The sequence below is a fragment of the Aplosporella prunicola genome (assembly GCF_010093885.1).
Source record: "Aplosporella prunicola CBS 121167 unplaced genomic scaffold K452scaffold_31, whole genome shotgun sequence".
NCBI lineage: Eukaryota > Fungi > Ascomycota > Dothideomycetes > Botryosphaeriales > Aplosporellaceae > Aplosporella > Aplosporella prunicola.
This window is the reverse complement of record NW_022983559.1, coordinates 126,785-152,900: the sequence shown is the minus strand read 5'-3', so window position 1 is coordinate 152,900 and position 26,116 is coordinate 126,785. Positions and strand designations below refer to the sequence as shown.

Here is a 26,116-nt window from a genome sequence, read left to right as displayed (position 1 = left end):
TTCTGTTGTTTTTCGTTTTTCTTGCTTGTTGTTTTTTTGAAGACGGATATCTGCGGTGTGTGATGGGGGGGGGTTGGGAGTGGGGGTTAAAAGGAGGGGTTTGGGAGGGGGTGTAAGATGTGGGGGTTCAACAAAACAAAACAGCATGCATGCATGGTGTACGTGCTTACCTAGGTATAGACAGGAAGGAGGAGGATTAGGGTTGGGGTTGGGGTCGTGTTTGTGTTTATGCTACGCCGGGTCAGGCGAGGGCGGTTTCAACAAAGCGCATGCGGGCGAGCGGGCGGGTGCGTGGGCGTTTGTATATGGTTGATTGGCTGGTTTGGCATGTCGCGTCGCCTGTATGTAACGTATGTACGTGTGTATGGAGAAAATTGCATCCACAACAAAGGCGCTTTTGCGCGTGGATGTGCGCGTAGATGCGCGCGTAGATGTGCGCGTAGATCCGTACGTACATGCGGGAATTGGGTACACTGTATGGGGGATCTGCTTCTCTGTCTGCGGTGTAGATACGATGGGTGCGCGGTTGGGTGCTGTGGAAGTTTGAAGTTTGAAGTTTCTGCTGCTTTTTGTTGTGCTGGCTTGCTTTGTTCCGCGGTTTTGTTTGTTGGCGGTAGTTATAGTGACAGGAGGGTGCGTTGTGTGCTGTGTGCTGCTGTTGTTTTGTTTCGGGCTGGCTTTTCATGGCGCCATTGATTGCTGCTGCTGGTTTGGTTGCGTGCTGCTGGTTTTTGAGCGTTGTTGGCTAGGGACGGTTTGGTGTGTTTTGCCGTGCGAGCTCTACTTCAGTGGGGCGCCAGGGAGGCAATGTTGAAATTACTGGGGTAAATGATATTTAAAATGATGTTGGTATAGGTTTGGCACTTCGAACAGAAACAAGCCTTACCGTCCCAAAAACACGCATGCACATGCCGTCCGCAATCGCCATTGGATATCAATCTATACATATCTACACCCTTATTACGCACCCCCCTCACCCACCCTACAACCCCCTCCCCACCCCCTTCTCCACATCCACATCTACCTCCCCCTCCACCCCCTCCTCACCAATCCTCCTCTTCCGCCTCGCGCCGCCAAACGGCCCGTCCCCCTCGCCCATATTCCAGCGCTTCCACTCATCCCCCCCGAGACACGAACTATAGAGCAGCATAATCTGGCGGCGCATCTCAGCGATACTAGCATCCTGGGGACGGGTGCGGGCGCCCTCGTCGCCCTCGTCGCCCTCGTCGCCCTCGTCGACCATGCCTAGCGGCTCGCGCGAGGCCGGGACGCCCGGGGCGCCGGGCCGCGGACTCAAGCGGAGAGGGCCCAGCCCGCTGTCCGCCGCCCTCGTCCCCGCCGCCCGCGCCGTCGTGCACGACGTCACGTTGTTGCGGCGCAGCGCTTGGCGCAGGCGCGTCACGATCTCGGTGTCGCGCTTCGTCAGCTCGCCGTACGCTGGGCTGCTGATGTGCGCGAGCCAGTCGACGATCGTCCGCGCTTCCTCTACCCCAATGTAGTAGCATGATACGCTGAGGATGTGGCCTGCGTACGTCGCTACCTCTTGGAAGCCGTTTTTGGATATGCTGAAGAACGACTCCGTCGCCGTGCGGACCGGCTTGTACCGCTCGTCTGGCCGGTCCTTGCTAAAGTCTTTGTTCTTGTACAGCCGCATCGTCGTGTGCTGGTGCAGGAAGATGGCCTCGATGCGCGCGTTTGCTGGCACGTTGGAGTCCCATAGCGAGTCTGGACTGGCCCACCAAAGATCCACCCATAGGTTTAGCGCCCCTTCGATGTTGGTCGTCGGATGGAATTGCGTCATGTCTTTTGCGCGCCAGGCTTCGAAGGTCGTGTAGTTGGCCGGGAGGCGAATCGCCAAGTTGAACGAGTTGACTATGACGCAGAGAAGAATGTATTGCCCGAATACTGTGGCAAGCTCATAGTCTGTCGCGTGCGTCGTGTCGGTCCGCAACATCGCAAAGGCCGCTTTGGGGAAGTTGATCTCTTTTTTGTGCCGTAGCCTCAGCTTGTCAACACGGGTCCGCCACTCATGCTCGTTGGTCGCGTCCCATACGCTTTCCGGGCATGGAAGCGTGATATCAAGCGACGGTGGCACAGTTGGTGATGCCACGGGGTGGAATGTCGTCACCAGGGTGGACGTCACGAAGTATGCCAATATTGTCCTTAAAGGTCAGCGATGACGTTTGTGTTGAAGGAAGGTAGTAGAAGCTACCTCTTGACCTCTTCTCGCCTTTTCCATTTTTCCCAGTCATCATACGTCAGAGGTTCAATCTTGTCATGCAAGTGCCCCAGGTTGGCGTGCTAGCTTATCAGTCAACGGACCGTCACATTGCTGGTGAGAGTGAGATATCATGCTGATGCATTGCAAGTAGGAATGGACAGGGAGAAGTAGCATATTCTGGATTGAAAAGCTCTCGGGAAACACTAGGACGGGTAAACTACGAACCTGCGCAAGTACATGTTGTTCGCGTATTCCCCATTGACGCAACTCCACGTCCCCATACCAGGCGGCAAAGTCGATCAACAAGATGGATGCTTGCATATTGCGAATGTAGTTGTCCCCCTATCACCGCGTGAGCACATGTTTACGGCATATTTCACTGGACCTACCATGTGGCTTTGCTGCTTCAGTGCCTCCAATGCCAGCCTGTAGACCTGCGGGGCTTTATGACGGTGCTGGTGGATATACATGGCACCAACCGTCACCATACTGAGTCCCAGAGCAGAGTACAAGCTTTCTTGGGCGAATGTCGAGTGGTGAAGAAATGGTATACGCGGAAGAAACATGCGACGAAACTTTTCCAGACAGATTTGCATGTCTTCGAGCGTCATGGGATGCACGGCTGTTTCAAAGCCTGTCGGCGCAGGCGGAGATATGGCTGCTGGCATCGCGAAAACATCTGGATTGGACGTGGAAGCAGGGTACTGCGGATATGGCTGACTTTGCGGAGCGATGTCGAAATCAAAAGGCATCCCCAGATCAGCCCACGTGACGGCTTGGAACCTGCCCAATCCGTCATCAAGAATGGGTGAGTCATGGCTCAGATCCTCGAGGCCCATGGTGAGCTCGGAGGAAAAGTTGAACGGCTCCAGATTTAGGCTCGCGTTGGATGCCGGCGTGTCAGCTGTTAAGGAGGGTATGCTGGCAAGATTGGCTGCTGCATTTTGTCCCAATGGAGGAAAGGGTGACGGCTGGTCCCGCGCAGGCTCCGGGGTTGGGTTGGGCTCTGGACTGGCGGCCTGAGGAGTGCAAGCCTGGATGGGCCCGCGTGGAAGGACGCCTCTGCGCGGTTTGCGACGTTTTTTGGTCGGGTTCGGCTGGTGCACTAGCTGATGCCTCTGCAGGACGTCCTTTCGGTGGAAGCGCATCCCGCAGTCCGGGTGCTCGCACAGGAAGCGAGGAAAACCATGGCTGAGCTCGTGGCGGCGGAGATGATCGTCCCGTCGGAATCTCTCAGAGCAATGTTTGCACTTGAAATATGTTTCGCTCGGAGATTCGTTGGATGGGGGCGTTGTCATGGCGGCTAAGCGATGCCATGGATTTCTGTAGACGGGGGCTACCTAAGGCGTTCTTCTCCTCGGAGGGCGGATCGTCGCGGAAGTTTCTATTTTGGGTTTCTGCCTGAGGCAGGCGACGCAACATATCGGGCTGCTCATCTTGATATGAACACAACGGACGTAAAGATGGGGTGAGCTAATGGAGCTACGGAAGGCAATTGTCTTGTATGACCGTCCGCCGTTCTTGATCAACGAGCTGTCTGGCGCGCTGTCCCGTGACGCAGCCTCATGTAGGTTAGTACTCGCCTTATCAAGTTAGTGTAGTTAGTCAGCGCAGATGCGACCCTAGCGCGTCCCCGCCGCGCCGCATTGCCAGTTGCTACCAACGGCGGTCTCGTGCCCGCAACTACGCAAGACGACAATTATTCTTTGATCATTGCTAACTACTTGTAAATCTAAGTACAAGCGCTATGGGAATGTCTTTATCTTTCAGCCCTTCATTCAACCTCCGATGAATGTGTGAAGATCCACCGAACCGCCGTCAACGTCCGCTATTCTCCAATGAGCCAATCCATCAGTACCATCGGCGTCTTCAAAAACTCCCAACAACCTATCCACAACCAGCACCATTAGCGCCTTTGAAACCTTCAACAACAACCTTACCCCCACCAACCGTCAGCGCAAAGCAGAACCAAGTCCCCTACTCCATACCGCCATTGCCATTGTACCATCGTACCATGCCGCCGACCTAATCACCAAACTTCCAGCACGCTTCATCACAAGATGCCAACACTGTCAACGAGTGGCGTCGTATAGCGGCAAAGACTTGGCCATAAAATGCTCGTTTCATCGAGGACGCAAGCGAGCCTATTTCGAGCACCCAACGAGTGTTAGCATTTCGAATCAGTTGTAAGTGGTTTCCGTAGGCTTGCACTTGGCTCCGCAGCTGTCGTGGTTGACGAAGAGATAGTTTCGGACCGAGATATCAACTTGTGAGGTGCGAGAGTTGTCTCATTCCTCCGACGAATGACCTCGAACTTGAGTTTGATTCTTCGCTATGGAGACGGCAGCGGCAGCGGCGGTTATCCCATCCCAGCGTTAGAATCGGCATTATCTTTGGTTGAGCCGGATTCAGCACGCGGTAAACTCGATGTTGAACAAACGGCGGACAGTTGTGAATTGTTCGAGCCTGTTCGGTGTTCTTGGCTACATCTTGAAACTTGGACTGCATTGAAAGAGTGGGAGCATAAATTCGGAGTTCGGTGAGGTGAGACAAGAGTTGAAAGAGCAGCTTGTGTTTGGAGCTGTCGTTGAGAGCTGGATATGCTTGAAACTGATTGACTCGAGCGATTGAAGTGGAGCATTGGAGCAACAGTTTGGATTTCTGAAGCTGTGATTGAAGAGTTGGAGCAGAAATTCAAAAATTGTGTCGAGCAGCAATTTGAAAGCCGGAGCAGCAGATGAAGCTTTGAAGAGCTCGGAGTTAGTTTGAGCAACAATTCGGTGTTGAAATTGTTCTTCGAGAGTCAGAACAGAAGTTCGGTGCTTGGATAGGCAGCAGATTGTAAGTTGAGCAGCGGACTGATTTGGGCAGCAGACTGATTTGAGCAGATTTGGAGCTGAACAGCAGACTGGTGTGAGCAGACTTTGGGTTGACCAGCGACTTGATTTGAACAGACTTTGAGTTGAACAGCGGACTGTAAGTTGAACAGTTGAAACAGAAGCAGCGATTCGGATTGTATTGACTTGAAGCAGCACCAAGGTAACTGCAGTTTCTCAAGCTCAGGCTCGAGTTCAGGTTCAATCGGATGAGTTTTGATGAACGCGACAAGCAGTAAACGAAGCGAGCCGAGAACCGAACGAGTTTGTTGAGCAAGAGCGAGAATGAAGACGTCCCATGTCTTCTGGTGAGACCGAAGTCTGGATGCCCCGAAAGGCAGGTTCCGTCGTGTGCCGGTAGGTGATGGCAGTGGATTTGACGACAGAAACCTCTTGTCACAGAAAGCTGACTTGATCGATTGAGAAGATGCAAGTCGAAGAAAGTTGCTTTCGAAGAGACCGATCAGAGAGAGAAGATCAGGTCGGTGGCCGGTCAGAAGAAGGAAGACCATGCCGTGTGCGAACCGTGCCCAATGAAGGTAGACATAAGCGTAAAGGTCGAGTCGAGTCGAGTCGAGTCGAGAGAGAGAGACTGACAGACAGACGAGAGCAGAACCGAACCGAAGTCCGAACGATACTCTGTTGACCTCGCTTGGTTTCACACTAAGTGCTACTCACCCCCGGCGCTGCGCGAAAGCGCGAGGCCATGCCGGGGTGCAAGGGCCCTACAACCAGCGTGTTCAACCGTCCCGTCGGCGCCAGACGGTAGACGGGACGGATAGCCCACAGTCCGTACGGCCCAGCCGTTCATTAAGACGGTGGAGTGAGTCGTCCGGCTCCGTCGGACGGTTATCACGAGGCTTGGCATGGTGTTGATCGAATATATGCGAATATGTACAAAAAAATACGAATAACTGCCCCCCCTCGCCCCCCCGCGTCCCCGCACGCTCCTCCGCCAGCCCCAGAGGGTCGATTTAGGGTGTAAAACAGGCCTCTGGCGGCTCAACTGTAAGCTTGCGAAGACCTGCTACTGCGCGCGCGCGCTCGCTCGCTCGCTCGTTCGCAAATATTCGCTCGTTCGCCTACCCAGCGCTCGCCCGCAGGCTCGCACGTCGTTTAGCACGTCGTTCGGCACGCAATAGCGCGTCCAGCGAAGCTCCGCGAGCGGAAGAAAATGGCCGTTTTCCCACCTAAATTAGCCGTGTTAGTTCCTTCGCATAAGTCGTGTGTGACTCCATAGATACTTACTAATTATTTATTGGCCAAATCGTGTTGTTTACTGCCCAGTAACGTCCCCCACGGCCATGTAGATGTCTTAGCATAGTGTTGAGGCCTTCATGGGCCCTCCGCGGGTCCTGCTGCCATCTAGTCCTCTGTCCTCACCCACCCAGCGGGTAGCTAGCTACTCAGGCACCTCTGGCGGTGTAGTTCGGTGATATTAGAGGGTTTAGACGTAAGGCTGCTAATTAACGTGGCCGCGGAGGTGTCAGTCGTATTGTCCGGAGTCTCTCGAACGAATGCTATTATAAATCGGTTGCTGGTGGACCTACGGGGTTGTTGAATTTTTAAAAGGTGGTCCTGGGCTTGCTAAATCAACGTGCAGTGCGACCGCCGGGGTGCAGGCCTTATAACTGGCGTGGTGTTGAGAAAGATTTGTAAAAATTGAAGCTACGAAGACGTTCGGCATGACTTCGGCCGTTGGCTTGGCACGTAAACAACCCCGACGTTGAGTCTGACGTTGATCTAGCCCTAACGCTAAACGTATTTAGGCAGGTGGCGGCGGAGTTACCCCTGAGATACCCCTCAACACCATCAATTATTCGGTACACCAGCAAAATTATATCTAACTACCATCTGCCACCGTCCCCCTGAACCAAGCTCCGTCGGGGCGAGACCGTTCTTGGCGCGACGCTACGGAGACGGTCGTGACCGTCCGTTAGCGTACCGTCCATTTGACTGGACCGACGGTAATAAGGCTGGACGATTCCGCACGCTGCCTACAACCGCTTGCTCCATGCCAGACGGGTAACGCGGCTCAAGAGGATAGCCCCAGGGATGCCTCAGACTCCGTCCCAGAGGCTGGTCTGAAAGTCATCGCCAAACATACTCGATTGCTCGAAGTATGACACCTCACGTTGCACCACTACATAAATGTAGGGCTTCAGATTGTTGGTGGGCGGCATGCTGCATTTACTCCCCATGCGGGTTTCAGATCATCAGCACGCTGTCTGGGTGGCTTGAGTAGACGAGAGAGGTGGTGCTGGGTGTGACGGGCCACAGCTAAGAGCCCCAGGTGAAGACCTCCCCACCATGTTGAAGAGATGGATGATGCTACACTGCTGGGACTGCGCGAGTATGTGAAAATGCCAAGCTCTTATCCGCGAGATCGCGACCATGCCTGTCTAGGTATACCTGAGGTTGGGTTGGATTGTCGAGAGGTTAGTCAGACGCGCCTGGCGGCGGTCTGGTTGCTATCTGGCACCTCGTTGCGGTGCGGATATCCCAGCTGAGCGAGACCCTTCCTGTTGTTGACGTTCCACCAAATCTGGAGAAGCCTTCTAACATTCGGGGTGCGTACGTCGCCGTCGGATTGAACGAAGGCCATAAACTCCTCCATTGGGATATCCAGCACCGAACCCAATCCCCGGTATCCTACCAGGCGAGGATGGTCCGTCTCCTCGCAAACTATGGAACACTGCCATAGGATCTGCAACTTTACATGACGGCTGAAGAAATCGACGAAGTTCCAGAAAACTTCGCCATTGCTGGTTAGGCCATCGATCGACCTAATCAGAACCGTCAAGTTGCAGCCCTTGAGGAGTCCCATGATCGCGTTGCGGATTTCTGTCTCAAATCCTCCGGGAGCGCCCTCCCATCGGACCGTGTCTCCGGATGTCTGAACACCGAAGGTCCCAATGACCTGCTGGAATTGACGGGGATGGTAGGCGTTCTCGCCAAGCCTTCTCCCAAGCAGGCGGCCATTGGCCCTCTCCGATTTCTTCTTCTGGTCGGAGACCGAGCTGGACATACGCCCGAGGACGAGACAAAAATCCCCGGTCGGTTGGGGTCGCTGCTCCTGCTGCTCCTGCTCCTGCTGCTTCTGCTGGCGGCGGCGCTCGCGCTCGCGCCTGTCGGGTTCCTGCGCTTCTACAAACATCTATTAGTACGGAGTCAAGGGTACAAGTGGATTCGAAAGGGTATGAGGGACTTCGCATACAGGGGCACAAGGACATCCTGAGAGTACGAGGGTAAGGTAGACGCAGGGGTACAAGAAGACTCAGAAGGACACGAGGGAATACGCATACAGGAGCACGAGGACATCCCGAGGGTACAAGGATAAGGTACATGGAAGAGTACAAAGAGGATTCGAAAGAGCGATAACTTACCTTCTTCGGTGGGCCCTCTTCCTTCTCCTGCTCCTGCTCCTGCTGCTGCTGCGGCTCCGGCCGAGCCAAACGCGCCCAATCATCTGGGCCCAACAAGGGCACCGAACCTGGCGGGGGCATGCTGCTGATGCTGGTGCTGGTGCTGCTGCTGCTGCTGCTGCTGGCGACTACGACGGCGGAGCTGGTAGGTTGTAAGAGTACGCAAGCTGGAAACTGAAAGCATACAGGAAAGCTGGTATGCGTGCCTGCCCTCTACTACAAGCAGGTAGGTACGCAGACGAACTGGCACGCATGTGTCTCTCCTCTCCTTCCCTTATCCATGACTGGCAGGCAGGTACAGGCACACGGGCACCTGGGCTCTTGCACAAACGCGGGAAACCTAGCTATGCGACTTCCTTCTTTTTCATTTCTCTCCTCTCCACTACACGGCAATGCCGTATGTACACTCATGAGCAATGAATAAGAGTGAAGGCACTGGGGGTTCATGCATGTAGTAGTGTAGTGTAGGTAGAATCGGTGACAACGACTACGAAGACGACACTACCGGCGCGGACAACGACAACGACATAATGACGACGACTACATCAAAAACAACTGCGAACCTATGAATACTACACTGTAGAGGAGAGCTGATTGTTGAGTATGTAGCAAGCGTTGCTGAATGAAGCCTGGGATAAGCCACATATTGCAAGTAAACATTGTCTGCACATCACACCTCTAGAATGAAGAGAGCATAAGGCGTATGTATCTCTGCCATCGCAACTCCTGCCAGCATCAAAGGACGATTTTCTTCTATGATAAAGTTCAGACACTTTGGGGCAAACCTGGAGCATCAGTGAGCCTTATCTCATGACGGCTTAATTCCAGCGGCCCTGTTCGTGCCATATAACTATTGTTATTATATTTTCTTTCTTTGTTAAAAATTCAAGCCTGAAGTACTATTTTATCATCTAAAATCTGAAGAAAGGACGTTGATGGGCATTGGATTTATCGCACTCAAAAAAATCCTATCGTTCACTTAAATGTCAGATACAGATTAGATTCTCTACGAGCGGCTCTATAATTACTTAAAGGCTTGGCGTCGTTGAGATTGTTGCCCATCATCGGAAAGTTTGGTTAATCAACAGGTAGTTATTCTAAAATCCGAAGTTTCGCGCTCTTGTCCCTGTGGTTAACCTCTGCCCCGACTTGGATCTCAAGTCCGACAAACAACTTTACCCTTGTAGTTTGCGAGAATAAACATAGGCAAGCGAAGGCATGGCTGCAGGGAGAAGTTGCAATGCTGAAACCGAGACAAAGTGCGTTCTGTGTCGCATTCGAGTTCACTGAATTTCAATTCCTCCGGTCAATCGTCCCTTTTACCAACTACTCTCCTCTTTTATTTTCTGAGTGTATGGCATACTGAATACGATCAAGAACCGGAAGTTGCCAATGAGTTTTACCTCTGGCAAGACAATCATACTCAAATTCGTCAGTGAGGTCAAAAATCCGTCATTTCGTTTTTTTATTCCGTCCAAAGTACTTCTGTTATTCTACTTTCTCATGGTAAAGGCTTACTTCAGGCTTGCCTTTCGGCACAGAGTCGATGGTTTTCTGCCGTCGGAAGTCCGTGAGTTTATCTCCGCGATGAGTCAACCTGCACCCCTCCCACCAACACTGGCACCTCTCACCCGCACCGCTGCCCCATAGCCCTCGCAATCAGCAGAGAAGCAAGCCACAGTCCTCTTTTTCATAACTTCCAAACGCCATTGTCCTTCCATCAACAGCAAGGAAGTTCGCTTCCAACAACCGCCTGGCTAGCTCAATCGGTAGAGCGTGAGACTCTTACCATTCCTTCAGCAGAAGGCAATGATCCAAGGCATCTCAAGGCTGCGGGTTCGACCCCCGCGTTGGGCTCAATTCCCAATCACTTTTTTTGCACTTGAAATGGTCGTGATAGCGTTAAATTTGGTGGTTGTGGGCCCGGTGAAGATTTTTTGGTGGTGAGAAATTTGGCCGAGATTTCGCCGACCACTACACCTTTCGGAGTTCCCCGGACTACTGCTTTTACTCTCTCGGTGTCCTTGCAATGTAAGAGCACTGGTTTTTTGGTTTTCTGGGGCGTCGCGTTGGGCGTGGTGTGCTGGGGGCGGGGGCGCATGCGTCTTTGCGATCACATTCTTCGCCAACACCAAACACGAACTAAAGAATGATTGTTCTAATATTCCCAAGCACCTTTGGGCAAGCCAGGAGCATCAGGGAGCCTTTTACTTTTATGGTGGCCTGTTAAAAGCTACCGCACTTGTGCCATGCAGCACTCTAATTGATTTTTGGTTCCACTGACGCTTCGCAAGGAAACAGAACGAAGAACACTGATTTATTTGTGCATTTCTAAAGCACCACGACTACTGATTTATATCCAGCATATCTAAGCTATTTACCGGCTAAAAGTACTCAAACTTCCCAGTCGAAAGACAAAACCACTTACCAACCATCACCCTTACAACCTCACACCCAACACCACTCACGACAGCAGAAACCAAAACCGCCGCTCCAACACCAACCGCAGCAGCAATACTAACCTCTAAAATCCACCGTCAAGATCATGTTCACCATGAAACAAAACATCACGATACCGCTTCCAGCCCTCGCAGCTGCTACCAGCCTCAGCACGCTGCGTCGCCGGAGCCGCGACGTTGCCACATCCGTACCAGGGTGCCATGCACCCAATCCCGGTACCAGACCACCGGTGGTCCGCCAGACGCCTCATCCACGCGCAACAAGCATGGAACAGCGCACCATGCTCGCACCCCATAGTATCACTCCTGGGCAAAACACCAACTCCTCTCCCCACGAGCAGTTAGAACCTAAATCCCAAATGCCTATAACCCGTCTCGCGCGCACTGGCCTTGTGTACTGATTCTTCACTTCGAAATACCCGCGCCTAGCCTATTAAGCTACGCATCTATAGTATACCGCGCACCGCTGTAACCAAACCCCCGCAGCACCACCAGCGACTCCTAATACTGTTGCAACGCACCTCACCGCATACGGACGGCTACGTTCAGCTGCACGCGGCACCCACAACCACCAAAGCCGCACGCGCTACCGCAACATGGACGCGGACAACGCCCCCGCGACCCTGCAAACCACGCCCGAGAGCCGGAGGGTCCACTTCAGCGAGATGCTGCGCGTGTACCCCATCCCCGCGAGACCTACCCCGCCACCGGCACCAGCACCAGCACCAGCAGCACGGCCGCCGACGCCGACGCCAACGCCAACTCCGCAGTCACCCTCCCCGCCACCCACCCCATCATCATCGCCCAAGGCCGCATGGCGCAAGGCAAAAGCGAAAGTGAAAGCGAGGAGCAAAAGCAGGCACTTCTCGCGCCTCCTCTTCTCCGCCAAGTCCTTGCGCCCCCATCCCCCCAGCCTCGTGTCGCTGCGCCGTGACGTCCGCGCACAGGGACCCGATGCTGCGATTGCGGTGGCGGCGCTGGCGCTTGTTGCTGCTGGGGACGGGGACGACGACGAAGTGGACGCGCCCACTCCCATGGCGGTGAGGGACTGCTCCCCCGCCCGCGCCCTCCGCTGCCGGCACCCCGTCACCGCCACAGCAGCAGGTGGAGACAGTGCCGCGCCCGCTCTCGCGCTCTGCGGGACGTGCATCCGTCTCGAGCGCGCAGAGGCGGCATACCACGCTGCGAAATCCCACTATGAGGCTGCTGAACGGGCGGGATACGCGCGCTTCGTCGCTCTGAAAGCGGAGGGGAAGATAGTAGAAGGCGAGGATGAAAATGGAGACGAGGAGAGCGAGAGACAGATGGAGATCGAGTTGGAGGTGCTGGATGGGCTGTTGGAGCTTGTGAGGGAGCGGAGGCTGCGGTACAGGAGTGCGCGGTGTAGAGTTGCGAATTTGGATCTGGGGGTGTGGCGTGAGAGGGACGGAGAGAGAGAGAAGGAGGGGGCCGACGAGGCTCAGCAGCGTTCCCGTGCTCGCTGGGCGGACGTCTCGCCCTCCTTACATCTCTCTCGCTCGTCCAGTCCAATGCCAATAACCACGCCGCCAACACCACGCACGCCCTCTCATAACCCCACGCGCGTCCTCGTCCCCGCTAGCGTGTATCTCGCGGGCTTTGAGATCGTGGGCTCGGTGCCTGATGGCGATAGCGATGGGAAGCAGACGGCGACGGTGCTGAGGGGGCCGGGCGGGGAGGGCGTGTTTGTGCTTCGTGAGGGGGTGCTGATGAGGGTTGTTAGGTCGGGGGGTGTGGTGCGGAGGGGTGGGGTTGGGCTGAGGAGAGAGAGGGTTGTTGGTTGAGTAGAGTAGACTGTCGAGGTGTTGGAGCCGAGAGTGAGAATGGAGCTGGCTGGTGTTGTATGATGTTTCAAGACTAGAGAAAGGATGTTTTATTAGTATGTGATGATATGAAGCTATGAGGGTGCGAGAGTGTAGTGATGTAGAGTTTGATGGTGTGAAAGCAAGTCACGTACCTTTGAAGTGAGACACCAGAATCGCCCAGAATTGGTGGCGCAGGTTGTGCGTAAGAAAGCGAAGAAAAATTGCGCAGATTGTCCAGAGATTTAGAAATGGTGGGGGACGTCGCAATAGGCAGCTGCGGCCCAGCCCACACCTCGCGACTTCCATCTACACAACACTTACACAATCGCACAATCAACCCCACCAAACACCGGTTCCATGCGCGTATTGCTTGCTCACAATCACGTCGTCAACAACATGCAAGAGCCAAACTCCAAGCACTTAGGTGCTTCTCCAGCCTTTGGTGCGCGACGGTGCCGCTTTTCCTCATCAGATACATGGTCTTGTCACTGAGCCAGAAAATGCGACAACCATCAATGACCGCGCACAAAACCTGCTCTGCATGTCCAAAATCCAATTCTGAATTCTACACAACTCTATCCGTTCCACTCCAACTGCTTCCGAATCCATCAACGACCAATGAGCTACGCAATACGAGAGACTTTCCACGATGGCGTGGACACTGAAATCCGGCATACGCAAGATATGGCCCATTCACTTGCCAGCCCATCGTCCTCCAAACCCAGCTTTCAAAGAAATAGCACTTCCGTCCCTGAGCTAAAAGAGCTTCCCTTGCGCCCATCGGGACCGGATACCACCAAGGACACTACCCCAAAATCACGCACGTCGGTCATGTCCAATACCCTCAGCAAATCCACTGCATTCATCGTACCCAGTATGGCACACTGGAAGGAAGAGGGCAGCGCAGGCAAAGCAACCAGCCCGAAAGCGGACATGTATGCACTCGCAGGATCCATATCCACCGTCTCCGACATCCATCCCAGCTTGCGCGGCCTGCTGGCCGAGCTCACGCTCATCACGACCGACTACACACGCGACCTCACCGACTTTCGCAACGGCACGCCTTATTGTATGCCCGCGGCATCGTTCGAGAGCCGCCGGAATGCCATCCGCACCATGCAACTGCAGCTGTACGCACGGTCAGTGGCGCTCGACGGCGTCGCTGCCATGGAATTGGCGGCGCCATCACGACCACCGCTCCCAGTACGACGACGGCCAGCACTGCCAGCGGAGGAACCAAGGAAAGTATCAGCAGCATTGTTTGCGTGGGTAACGTCGTTAGAATCCCCAGATAAAAAGGATAGAGAAGCCAAAGGAAAAGCGAAGAAAGAAAAAGAATCAAAAAGCAGCAAACACGGCGGCCTGAAAGGGATCCTGAAAACCGAAGAAAAAAACAAAGACAAGCAAAACGGCCCGCCACCTCGCAAAACCGTACACTTCCCGCCCACGCTCAGCCCGCAGCGGCCCCGCCCCCGCAACGCCTACCTGCGCAACACACGCAGCTACAAGCGGGGACGGTGGGCGGCCTCGCGCTACAGCGACGGCTGGCTGGATACGAGCGGCCGCCGCGTCTCCGAAGCAGAGTTCTACATGCCCGAGGGGCGGCGCAGCGCGTACGGGCTCTGCGTGGACACGATCAACGCGATCCGCGATGGCATGCTGGGGCTAGGTGAGGGCAACGAGACGGCGGTGTGCGACGACGAGCCCGAGTGCTGCGAGTGGGAAGTCAAGGAGCGGGAGGACGAGTGGGCCAGCGGCTTCGAGCTGCCCCTCCCGCCCAAGGCGTACGTCGGGCGCGAGAAGTGGCATGCGGTCGAGCGCAGGGCAGCTGCTTTCAGCAGGCCGCGCTCTGCCTCATCCAAGCCAGCCTCCTCTGCGAGCCATGCTGCCCGCTCCCGCGCCGCGCCTGGCAGCGCGCTGCTTGCGCGAGGTGCTGCGGCTGCGGCGGCCGCTGCCGCAGTGGTGTCGAAAAAGGAGGCGACCAGTGCCTCGAGATCCGACGCAGAGGTCACGGAGTGCAGGACCTGCTGTGGCTGCACGAAAGAAAGCTTTTCCAGGCCATCGGCCAGCCAGGCCAGAAGCAGCAACAACTTTATCAACGGAAAAAGCACGAGCATGAGCCCCAGCCCTGCCAAAACCACAACCGCAGTCACCTTGCCCAGAAACGAGACGCCGAAAGCGCAAGCGCAGGCGCCGGCGTCAGAAGGACGGAAAACGGACTGCAGGCGCGTGGTTGCGGTGCGCGAGCGCGTCCCCAGCGCCAGCGACAGCAGCAGCTGTGGTGGCAGTAGTAAACACCGCCCCACCACCTCCCTCACAGCCACAAACCTCAGCCTGCTCGACTCCCTCAACACCTCCACCCAAACACAAACCCAAACTCAAAAAACACCACCACCACCGCCGCCAAAACCGAAAATTAAACACAGATTCAGTGTCAATGGCAATTCGAACTCAAATCCCAAACCAAAGCCGAAGCCGAAGCCTCCGCCTAGGCCTCCTACGCCTATACCTATGCTTGGGGAGATGTTGGGCTCGGAGAGGGACGGGTATGAGGGTTGTAGTTTTGTTGAGGGGGGTAGGTTTGTTTAAGGGGGAAGGGGTGGTAGTGCGTGGTAGTGAATATAGATAGTATAGTATCGTATCGTAAGTAATTTGGCATCCAATATCGACATTGATTTTGGGTGAAGGAGAGGAATGGGAATGGGAATGCAAGGGTGGGGTTCGGATGGGAGGGGATGGGAAGGAGTGATAGGTAGAGGGGGAATGAAGGCGGATGATGGTTATATATATACTTATATACATATGTCATGCATATATATGTACGTACGTATCTTGTTTGTGAGTGAGCTCGTGTGCTGTACTATGCTGTGCTGTGGTTTTAGTGCGTGGGTGCTTTGTTGGTCGGGTGTGTCCATGGCATTGAGAAACAGAAAAGGAAAACAAAATGCATTTCGGTCGTGCCCACGGCGCTGCCTGCCTGCCTGCCTGATGACGCATGCATGCATGCACGCTGCGCGCACGTAGGTGCAGGACCTAGGTAGAGGAGCTGAGGAAGGAAATGAAATGAAATGAACGCCTGCCTTGCTGCGCCTCGAAAACGCCGGATTTTGTGACACGAGTTTACCCATCCCGTCCCATGGAACGCTGCGCGCGCACATCCATACTCAATCGCTCCCCTCGCGCTCGTCCCTCTCACGCGCCCAGCGCTCGTCGGCGCTCTCGCGCCTGCCCTCCCTGCCACCGCCACTCCCCCTCTCAAGACCACCCTCCCTCTCCCTCTCCCTCTCCTTCTCAGCCTCCCGCTCCCGCACCACACCCTCCCTCAGCCTCTCCTCTTGCCGCCGCCAATGCCCCCCCTCCTCATAGTCCTCCCGGATGCCAAGCGCGCGGCGCAGCTTCTCGCTCTCCTCGATCTTGGCGGCCGCAAGCTCGTGCACTTGGTGCGATTTTAGGTTTCTGGTTCGCGCGGAGGAGGACGAGGCGGCGGGGGCGGCGGCGAGGAGTTTGGCCCGTAAGGCACTGGTTTGGGTTTCTATTTCGTCTTCGTCGACGCTGGGGGTGGGGGAGGGGCATTAGTGGGGGTTGCGGTTGTTGTGGTGGTGGGTGGTGGGTGAAGGGAAGGGAAACGTAGTGACGTACCCCTCGTCCTCGAGCCTGTCCCGCAGCTCAAACACCTTGACCTCGACCTCGCGCTTGCGATCGTGCTCCAGGATCTCCTTGTCCGGCTGCCGCTGGCGGTGCGCCTTGATGGCGTCGTAGTCCTTGGTGTAGGGCGCGGCGGCGTCGCGCGGGCGCAGCGCGGAGAGGTTGCGCTGCACGTAGCCGGAGGTGCCGCTGCCGCGGGGGGTGGTGAGCCCGACGTTCGAGGACATGTTTGTTGTTGTGGGTGTGTGGTGGGCGGGGCAGGTGAGGTCGTGATGATGGTGGTGGAATTGTAGAGAGGCTGCTGAGTCAGGGCTCGCGCTGATGCGGTGGGGAATGAGTCGCGTGCTGCGACGCGTGACGCGGTGCCGACGACACTTCTTCACTTCTTCCTGAGATTCGCAACAACGAGGTACTTGAACCACCATGACCGTGGCTAGTGGAAACACTGGACTGCTGTCTTCTTGATGGACGAGCTGCACGATAGACAGACATTTTTCCTACCGCCGGCCAAGCAGCATGCACAGTAGCCGCGGGCCACAAGAGCTCGTGCTACCCGCAACAGCGGCTCCAAAGCCAGGAGTGCAGAAGAAGATTCCGGCGAAGAAGCAAAAAAAGAGCAGTGGGCAAGGTTTGAAAAAGTCTGCTGCACAGCAAGCCACTGGCAAGACGTATATACATGCGCGCCCTCCATCCAGCCTTCCGTCAACAGCGACATCTCATCAAGGCGCCATGCAACAACACACGGCTTCGCTATGTCAGCAAAATGATGGTGACCTCCAAAAACGCCTTCCCAGCGATGCCTCTGCTCGAGAAAAGAGGCCTTGTGCTCATTTGGCAGCGCGCGGTATCTGCTCCACCCCAGCCTTGCACATCACTAGAAATAGTAGGCACGCGCTCTTCGCACCGTCCGTGACTGTGCCGTGTTGCACCGTGCCAGGAGCGGCAAGTTCTAGGACTGGCCAGGCGGCAGACAGCCTCGTCCCAGAAGATATCTACGCCGACGCCAGCGCAGCAGCGGCACGGCTACGGCGGCTGGACAGCAAAGGCCAGGTGTGTAGGCGAGGGCGATGGTGGAGCGCGTTGTACGTGCAAGAGTGTGTTGTGAGTGTGTTGTCGAATTCATATACTTCCTTGAGTTCCGGGGCAGTTATTCCGTGGTATACATGGTATAAAAACGGCACCTACAGAGCACCCTCGGATGCAGCCACCGCAGCTGCAGTCTGAAGTACCCATATTGTATACGGTACAGTATGAGGTAGGTCGACAAACCAGAAAACTAGGGACTGCGGCGCAACAACGACCAAATTCCTCTGCTCTTGTCGGCGAGTTCTTTCTTCCCGGAATCTCAAGCCGCACACAAGATCTCGATAACGATGTACATACATTTTCGGAGACGCGGACGTTTGTCATGGAAGCGTGATGACGACTGTCGTTATTCTGTTTGAACAAGACCTAAACACGACCACTCAATCACAAACAAATTGCAGGACCAACTCCGGCCCTCCACTGTGAACAAATCAAGAAAGTTTCCGTTAGCCAGCGAGTACTGAAGAACTAATGATTCTTGCGCACATCTGCACTTCGCCGCTTCCTCTCTGGGCCTTGATCAGCCCTTTATACGTCGGCGTAGCCTGTTCTGCTTCGTAGGCCCCGTCATGACTATCGCACTTAACAAAACCACCGCCGCGTAGGCACCCTTCTATTTCTAGATAAGCCACGCCCGACCTTGTCATCTACCAGGGGCCCGGCACAGCATATTGGCTGTGGATTTTGATTGTTGATCTTGCCGTTGTTGGTGTGTGTACGTGGTACTGGCTTCTCTTCCTCCTTTTGGCGAGACGGTGCTCGCTGGTTGGCCGTGGATGCAATGTAGATGGCGCTGCTGTGGCGCGAGCTGCGTTTTAGCGTACGACATACGGGCAGAGACGAGGGAGGCATGAAGTTGCTCCTGGTATATTAACTTAGGAAGACGGGACAGAGCGGAGGGCCTAGTCGGCTTAGGGCACGCGTGATGAATGACAGTACGCATGAGATAAACCTCTTTGATCACACACAGGTCTATGTGGCTAGATAAGTGCTTTCTTTGCACGCAACAGAACTGATGTATTTTCTTAGATACTCCTTCCCTGCCCATCATCAACGCCCCTACCTACCCTTCTCTCTCCTCTCATAATCCTCCATATTCTAGCTATGCTACAAAACATCTCTGACCCTCCACAAGACCCCTGACGCACAGACTCCATTGCCCCAAACCACCACCTGCGGAAGACGACCTGCGACTGTCACCCTGCGCCATTACCCGGAGACGACGGCGCCATCTCTCCCGCCGCAGCAATGGCGTCGCGTATCAACTATACTGTTCTAACTTACTACATACAATGGCATTCTTACGAGTTTTCATTGGAGGGGTTGTCATTGAAGACTGAAGAGACACAGAAGACGCCGGACGTGATGCGTTTAGCCAACGTATCGGCGCCGGCTTTCTTGGGGCAAAGGCAGTCACGGCTTTGGATATGCCATTGCCATGCCGCGTGAGGGAGAGGCAGATGGATAGCGATGGCGCGACTAAGGTAGCGGGCGGATGGGCGTAGCGTACGTATGTACGCGTGATTTTTGATTTTCCTGTCCCTGCATTGGCGCCGGTGAAGGCGAGGGAGGTAGGTGGGCTGTTTTGTTTAGGGGTGATATACAATATGCAGTGCACATATACACATCACAACCGAAACCATGGAAGGCCGCGGCTTACGAGAGCAGCACTATCACCACCATCAACAGCTCCAGAACCCCCCACACACAGGACACAATACAAGCGTACACAAGACAAGACAAGACAAGCACACACAAGACAGCTAGGCATTAAGCACAACGTACACACTCCCCCCTCCCCTTCCCACCCAAAAAACCCCCCCCTCTAAAAATCCATCCTCAGCGCAATCCTCGGCCCCTCACCCGCCCCCTCCTCCCTCACACTCTCCTCCTCCTTCCTCCCGCCCGCCGCCCCTTGCGCGCCACTCCTAACCACGCCCTCCATGAACGCGCGCACGCCAGGCGCCAGTCCCCCGGTAGCCGTCGCCACAAAAGCCGCTTGGTCCGCGGCCGCGAGCTCTAGGATGCGTGCTGCTGTTTCCTGGACCAGGGGCGTCGGCGACGAAGGAGCCCCCGACGAAGGAGCCCCAGAAGGGGAGGACGCGGTAGCAGCCGCCACAGCAGCGCCATCCGCCCCCGGCTCCCTCGCCGCGCGCGCCAAGAGCGCAGGGATAACCAGCGCCATGGCCGCAGCCGCAGCAGCAGAGTTCCCGCCTTGGGCGAGCGAGGCGACGAAAGCGGTCAGCGCGCGGGCGACGAGCGCGCGGCTCTCGGCCAGGTCTTCCAGGTCCGAGGGGTTTGCGAGGAAAGCGACGAGGCGGGGGAGGAGGAGGCGGGCGAGGGCTGCTTCTGTCGTGAGCTGCGGCTGCTGCTGCTGCTCGGTGGCTGCGCCTGCGCGCTTCGGCAGCAGCAGCAGCGAGCGAGCACAGTTCGCCGCGACCTTTGACGTCATGCGGTTGTTCAAGCAATCGAGCAGCGTGCCGACCGCGCGCTCGAGCAGCGGGTCCAGCGGGTCGAGGGCGCGCGCCGCGCAGCTCAGCAGCATCGTCAGTGCCATGAGGGTGTTTTTCTCGGCGGGGAGGGCGGCCTCGTGCTCGCGCAGCTGGGCGTGCGCGATGATGGCTAGGAAGCGGTCGAGGGTGCTGCGCAGCTGGGCTTGCGTGGGGAGATCCTGCTGCTGCGCCGTCGGGGATTGCGGCTGCACTTGCGGTTGTGGTGCCTGTGCCAATGAGGCGACGAAGCGCCGGAACAGCGGCAGCACCTGCGGCACGACGAGGGCCTGGGTCGAGGGCGTGCCGAGGATGGTGATGAAGATCTGCAGCAGGCAGGCGTGCAAGTCGGTGCGGATGATGGTGGGGAAGACGGCGGCGGCGTCGACGAGGGCCGACAGGGCGCTGTGGATCAGCGTGACGGATTCGTCCGTCAGGGCGTGGCGGGCTGCGTTGGGTTGCGGTGCGCGTTAGCTTGGGGAAACAGTCGAATAAAGAAAGGGAAACATACCATGCGCGCCCGGATCGCCAATCCCCGGAATCAGCCCCGCAAGCACCAGCACAATAATCCGCGTCAGCTCAAACAGCTGCTCAATATCGTCCGACAGCGTCTCCTCGCCGGGCGGGGCATCCGGGGCCCTAACCGCACTCGGGTGCCCCATGCACAAATTCCTTGCAATATCAACAATGACAGCCTGGACGTCCAAGCCCTCGGTCAGCACCAGCCGGTCCAGCATGTCCATTGTCTCGCCAAAGACGACCTCCTGGTAGATGGCGTGCCCGCTGACGCTCGGGCGCAGGATATTCTTCAGCGCGCGCAGGATCTCTAGCGTCTGGCCCTTTTTGGCAGGCGCGCCCACCACGGCCGCCGAAGACGAGGACGCCGCGTCGCGGCTGCCGGGCCGGCCCGACGTGACGAGCGCCTCGAACGCGAGGCCGAACAGCACGAAGAAAAACGCCACCGGCTCGTCGCGGTAGTTGATGTCGGGCGCGGCCTTGGGCTCGCCCGTCGACTCGTCCAGCTCCGTCTTCCCGTCCAGCGCGTCAAATACAAACTCGCTGTCCTCGTCGATCAGGCTCGCGATCGCGTCGACCAGGTTCAGCCACGAGTCCTGGTAGAACTTCAGCAGCGTCTCGCGGTTCAGCGCCGCGTAGATCGTGTCCAGGCTGCCCGACATGCTGGTCGGCCCGCCCGCTGTCGTCGATATGTCCGGCTCGAAGCGCAGTCGCGCAAACTCGCGCAGGCTTGACAGCCATAGCGGCGTCAGCTTGGCGATGTGCGGGTTCAGCACGTCCACTAGGTACCGCTGCTCGGCGCTGGCAATCTGCAGCTCTGCCCACGCCGAGAAGACCGCCATCTTCACCATGACCTGCGCGTTGGATGACAGGCCCTTGAGGTCGCCAATCGATGCCGTCTCGGCGTCGCTCGAGAAGTTCTCCAGCGCCGACACGAGCAGCTTCAGAATACGGCCCATGCGGTCGACGTCGGTGACGATGCCGGTGGCGATGAATGTCGCGCACACGTTGACGGCCGCAGCAGCCAGCTCGGGCGACGAGTCTGCCGCAAACGCGGGCGTGAGCGCCGAGCCGATCTGCGCCTGATACTGCTCCAGCAGCGTGACTTCGGGAAAGTCGGGGTCGGGCGTCTTTCCGAAAAGCTACAAGACATCAGCCAAGTTCACCACAGAAACCAACAACACACATACCTTGAGCACCTGATCCACGATTCTCAGCCCCCGAAGCCTCAAGCCCACAACGCCCGCCGTACTGGCCGAGAAAGCAACTCTCACAACGTCCGCGATCCTCGACTCCAAAATCTTCTCGCTCTCGCTCCCCTCCTGCTTCCCCACAATGCTAAGCAACTCACTCAAAAGATCCATAGCAAACGTGCGGACCTGCCACTTTAGCAGCTCCATCGCTTCGCCCACCACGGCGCCCTCATCAGCCGGAGCGCCGCTAGCCGCCGCAAAGCCCGCCACCTCCTCGTCCTGCAGATCGATACCGGCGTTCTGCTTTGCGGGCGTCTTCGTCGCCGCATTAGCCGCAGACGGCGCGTCGGGCGCCTTGATCGTCTTGGTGAGCACCGTGTTGCACCGGTGCACCCAGGCCGCCGTGTGGCTGAGCGCCGTCTGCTGCAGCCAGTTGCGCATCATGCTCCTGATGACGTCGTGGCCCGGCACCTCGTTCAAGCGCAGCCACAACTGGTCCTCCAGCCCCGGATTCGCCGTCACAATAATCTCCTCGGCGTTGCGGCGCATGAGGTTGTGCAGGCCGTCGACTGCCATGTCTTTGATGACCGCGCTGGGCGAGTCGAGATCCTTTTGCAGGTCCTTGACGTAGTCGGCGAAGTGCATGTGGCCCGGCGCGTAGAGAGCCAAGTGCTCCTGGCAGCGAAGCCCCTCAACCAAGACCAAAAGTGACGCCTCGGCCCGGAACTGCGAAATCAGCGTGGTGATGAGGTCGCGAGCCTTAGTCAAGTCCTGCAAGTCAGGGCCCAAGACGTTGATGATGCTGTCGACGCAGCGCGCAATGACGGCGGGCGTGGGTAAGTCCGTTTCCAAATTCGACGACGCCAGCGGGCCGACCTCGTCGTTATGCGACTCGGCGACATACAGCTGCGCCAGCATGCCCAGCGTGCTGGTGACGTAGCCCGAGAAGCTCAGGCCCGCCGAGTCGGCAACCTTGGACAAGCTGTCCAGGGCCCAGAAGTGGACGGCCGGGTGCGGGTCACTGGCGAGCGACATGAGGATGCTGAGGATGTTCTTGAGGTGGAAGCCCGCGGCCATGCCACCGAGCTGCGAGTGTAAGCAGCCGAGCGCAACGGCGCAGCCCGACCGCACGTGCGGCTCCCTGTTGGCCACAATCTGCTCGACGAGGAAGTTGACTTCGGCAGTCGTGAACGTGTTGCCCGTGGTACTGCACAGGCGGCCGAGAGCCTCGCACGCAATGTTGCGCACGTACTGGTCCGTGTGCACGATCAGCTGGTGGAGCAGCTCCTGCAAGACCCTCTCCACAGCTGCGCCTCTGAGGTCGCCGGAAGTGGACAGCGTCTCCTTGTTCGCGACCTTCAGGGCCCCCAACAATGCCGTCGCAATATTGACCTCCATTGCCGCCTTTCTGTACGGATCCCTCTGCAAGCTGACCGCCGACAGGAAAGAAGAAATCTGCTCCAAAATGCTCTCCTGGACCTTTGGCGTCTGCAACGGAAGCAAGATGGCGAACAAATTCACCGCCGAGTTGACGACCTCCGTGGAAGGCGGGTCGGGGAGATCGTCCACGTCGCCGCTCTTCGAAATATACAAAGAAATCGAATCATGTTCACGTGCGCTGGAGATGGGTGAAAGCAGCTCCGCATCAGCAGCGTCTTCAGGGCCCGGCCTACTCATCCAATGTCTCTTCCGCTCACCCATCTCCCCCGCCAACGGCTTGACATCAAAGCCCCTCACAAGTCCTGTAAGACCGAATCCAGAATTGTCGCCGACGTCCCAGACGCTCTCAAACGCCCCAGCCGCGCTCGCAATGCTAGCGCTCAGCGAGCTGCCCGACGGCGCGTAGTTTTCAGGGTCAGCGAACGAGGATACCGCGAACGGGAGCAGATTCGTCTGCAGCAGCATTTCATTGTTGTTCGCGGGGCTCAGGTTCACCAGCTTGGTGTAGCATTGCAGCACGCGGCGGCGGACCATGAGATCAAAGTCGTGCAGCTGCAGAGACGGCGAGAGGCGTTGCGCCGCGTCGTCGGTCGTCTTCTTGGCAGGAAGACTGTTCAAGAACATGGTCGTGTTGGCCAACATGGCCGAGAGCCTCTTCGTCACATCGGTTGTGAGGAGCCTGCCGTTGTACTCCAAGAACGTGAGAACCGAGCCGAGCGCGCACTCGCGCACGTGCGCGAGGAAGCTAAGATCGAGGAGGTTGCGGCTGGTCATGCTGTCCTTGTTCAGCGGCTTGGGCAGGGCGTTCTTCCACAACAGAAGCAGCTGCGAAAGGTGGATCTTGACAAAGTTCGGACCAAGCGTCATAAGGCCGCCGATCAGGATCCATGCGACTTGGATCTGCGTGCTGGAGATCTTGAGATCGGAGCTGCTGCTGCTCTTGAGCAGAGTCGTGGCCTGTTGCAAAACTCTGGAATTGACGTCGACGGAGCCATACAGCGGTTGAGAAGACGTCGTGCTCAGGACTGCAGACAGCCCGTTGGCGAAACCGACACACTTCCTTGGGGAGCCGCGGCCGCTGGAAAGCTGGCCGAGCTCGCGGTTGACGCTGTTCATGCAGATCGTGACGGCAGGGATCAGCTGCTGCGGACATGCCAGCACAAAAGCGCGCAGGCAGGCCGAAGCATGGATCTGGACGGAGTAACTTGGGTGCTGCAGCACGCCTAGCAAAGCCTCTCTGCACAGGTCTGCCAGAGTGTTGATGGCGGATCCCAAGCTTTTCGTCAAAGACGTCAAAGTCATCAGCGCCGCCGTGAGAGACTGCTTGCTCGGCTCTGGTCTTTCCTTCAACGCCGGAGGATAGTCGCGCAAGATGTCGTTGAGCAGGAATCGCGCAGCATTCAATTGGCCAGTCTCTCCTAAGATTTGGCGGCCAATAACCTCCTCCAGAATCAGAGAAACGAACTTGCGGGTGATAAGCTGGCGGTAGCGGTTGTTGGTGATGCTCGGCACGCTCAATACATCATTGAGCAGGTGTTTCGCGATATCGCCATACTTGGATTCGATGACGCCTTTCGGAAGACCTCTTACAACCTTCATGTAGCACACGGCGATGCCCGTTCTCGTGCGGTTGCTGGAGGAGGTCCGGACGTACTGCGCGCTGAGCTGCTTCAGCAGCTCGGGAAGGGAAAAAGCCAGTTGCGTAATGGGCTTCGTAGGCGCCGGAGAACCAGGCCTGTCGGACATTTCTTCATCACCGTCTATGACGGCGCTCTGCCTCTTCGCCTTCTTCGGTTTCTTAATCTTGGGCACGGCGTCGCGGGCTGGGAATTCAGAATAGCTCCTGACCAGTGCGGCAGCCAACGCGGCCGCAGCGGCGTGCCGCACCGTTGGTGACGCATTATCGATGGCCTTCCACACCACACCCTGCAGTTTTTCAAAGTCGTTGGAGTTGTCGAAGTAGGGCGTGCAGCGGACCATCGTCTCCAGGCACCAGCATGCGGCCGTCTGCACAACAAACGCCTTGTCGCCACCGGCGGCATTGCGCGCCTGCTTCCACGCGTCGCGAGCGACGGTTTCATCCATGCTCCCACCGATGCCGCGCGCGACGCGGCCCAGGGCGCGGAAGAGGGCGGCGCGGAAGCCAGCATGTGCCTGAGCGGGCTTAAGCTGGCGCAACAGGGTCTGGGCGACGAGCGGGCTGAGGCCGATGGCGCTATCACCGGCAGCCTCGAAGACGGCGCCCAGGCAGTGGGCGGCGGCGTGTTTGGCCTTGAGCTCCTTGTCGGCCTTTTGGCTCTGGGCGAGCAGGGCGACGAGCTCGTTGACGCTCTCGAAGAGCAGCTTGCGGTCGCCGCGGGCGAAGACGTCGGCGAGGGCGCGGCCCAGGTTGGCGCGCACGACGCGCGTGGGCGCGGGCGAGGCCAGCGTCAGCACCTTGAAGGCCTCCTTTTTGACGTAGACCTGGTAGGCCGAGGCCCCGTCGGCGTCGAGCGACGCCGCATGCCGCGCCAGCTCCGCCGTGAAGGTCAGCAGGTACAGCTCCTGCTGCTCCGACGGCAGCGTGTGCAGTTTGGGGATGTCGAGCTCGGGGTTGGGCGGCGCGGCGGGCGCGAACGAGGGCGCGGGCGTGGGGTCGGGGCTGGCCATGGCGGGAGCAGCAGCAGCAGCGGAGGCGCGAGTCGAGGATAGGTAGGTAGTATTAGGCGTGGATTACGGGCGTAGGGAATGCGAGTCGGGCGCGGTCATGTCAATCATAAGGCAATTGGACGTCGGTTTGAAGCGTGAAAAGGGTGGTCGTCGAGTGGGATGGCGTGTCGAGGCAGCGTTGCCCATTCACCCCCGAAGTCGAGTCCGCAACACGCTGGACCCAACCAAGGTCGTGCTACGGCGCACCAGCCGAGCCTGCGCGACACTTTTCCTCCCAAACATCCAAACAACAAC

At 57.2% G+C, this 26,116-nt stretch overlaps 8 protein-coding genes and 1 non-coding gene across 9 annotated transcripts; 5 read left to right on the top strand and 4 right to left on the bottom strand.

Moving 5' to 3' along the window:
• Positions 1 to 38: 38 nt before the first annotated feature.
• Positions 39 to 740, top strand: K452DRAFT_111507 (uncharacterized protein). The gene has a single exon (XM_033535033.1). It carries the CDS (start codon positions 229 to 231, stop codon positions 694 to 696), a length of 468 nt encoding a protein of 155 aa, XP_033393023.1. The 5' UTR covers positions 39 to 228; the 3' UTR covers positions 697 to 740.
• Positions 741 to 2,089: 1,349 nt separating this feature from the next.
• K452DRAFT_111485 (uncharacterized protein) lies at positions 2,090 to 3,705 on the bottom strand. The gene is made up of 4 exons (XM_033535032.1): positions 2,611 to 3,705; positions 2,447 to 2,563; positions 2,213 to 2,305; positions 2,090 to 2,162 (listed from the first exon to the last, which is right to left on the bottom strand). The coding sequence occupies exons 1-3, from the start codon at positions 3,517 to 3,519 to the stop codon at positions 2,276 to 2,278; spliced, it is 1,056 nt and encodes a 351-aa protein (XP_033393022.1). The 5' UTR covers positions 3,520 to 3,705; the 3' UTR covers positions 2,090 to 2,162; positions 2,213 to 2,275.
• A 3,587-nt stretch (positions 3,706 to 7,292) lies between these two features.
• On the bottom strand, positions 7,293 to 8,603 carry K452DRAFT_341282 (uncharacterized protein; the record flags this gene model as incomplete). The annotated part of the gene is made up of 2 exons (XM_033545368.1): positions 7,293 to 8,254; positions 8,484 to 8,603. 2 exons carry the CDS (start codon positions 8,601 to 8,603, stop codon positions 7,541 to 7,543), a joined length of 834 nt encoding a protein of 277 aa, XP_033393021.1. The 3' UTR covers positions 7,293 to 7,540.
• Positions 8,604 to 10,273: 1,670 nt separating this feature from the next.
• K452DRAFT_t148 lies at positions 10,274 to 10,379 on the top strand. Its single transcript has one exon. It is a non-coding gene; the product is annotated as a tRNA-Lys (tRNA).
• Positions 10,380 to 11,577: 1,198 nt separating this feature from the next.
• On the top strand, positions 11,578 to 12,783 carry K452DRAFT_302063 (uncharacterized protein; the record flags this gene model as incomplete). The annotated part of the gene is made up of 1 exon (XM_033542537.1): positions 11,578 to 12,783. The coding sequence occupies one exon, from the start codon at positions 11,578 to 11,580 to the stop codon at positions 12,781 to 12,783; it is 1,206 nt and encodes a 401-aa protein (XP_033393020.1).
• Positions 12,784 to 13,422: 639 nt separating this feature from the next.
• On the top strand, positions 13,423 to 15,666 carry K452DRAFT_341276 (uncharacterized protein; the record flags this gene model as incomplete). The annotated part of the gene is made up of 1 exon (XM_033545367.1): positions 13,423 to 15,666. One exon carries the CDS (start codon positions 13,423 to 13,425, stop codon positions 15,391 to 15,393), a length of 1,971 nt encoding a protein of 656 aa, XP_033393019.1. The 3' UTR covers positions 15,394 to 15,666.
• Positions 15,667 to 16,121: 455 nt separating this feature from the next.
• Positions 16,122 to 16,676, bottom strand: K452DRAFT_197868 (uncharacterized protein; the record flags this gene model as incomplete). The annotated part of the gene is made up of 2 exons (XM_033535981.1): positions 16,122 to 16,356; positions 16,444 to 16,676. Coding segments are annotated over 2 exons (468 nt in total), but the record flags the coding sequence as incomplete, so codon positions are not given.
• A 164-nt stretch (positions 16,677 to 16,840) lies between these two features.
• Positions 16,841 to 17,940, top strand: K452DRAFT_111421 (uncharacterized protein). Its single transcript, XM_033535031.1, has one exon. It carries the CDS (start codon positions 16,966 to 16,968, stop codon positions 17,671 to 17,673), a length of 708 nt encoding a protein of 235 aa, XP_033393017.1. The 5' UTR covers positions 16,841 to 16,965; the 3' UTR covers positions 17,674 to 17,940.
• Positions 17,941 to 19,358: 1,418 nt separating this feature from the next.
• Positions 19,359 to 25,978, bottom strand: K452DRAFT_321857 (uncharacterized protein; the record flags this gene model as incomplete). Its single annotated transcript, XM_033544441.1, has 3 exons — positions 21,731 to 25,978; positions 20,536 to 21,682; positions 19,359 to 20,472 (listed from the first exon to the last, which is right to left on the bottom strand). The coding sequence occupies exons 1-3, from the start codon at positions 25,820 to 25,822 to the stop codon at positions 19,361 to 19,363; spliced, it is 6,351 nt and encodes a 2,116-aa protein (XP_033393016.1). The 5' UTR covers positions 25,823 to 25,978.
• Positions 25,979 to 26,116: the final 138 nt, after the last annotated feature.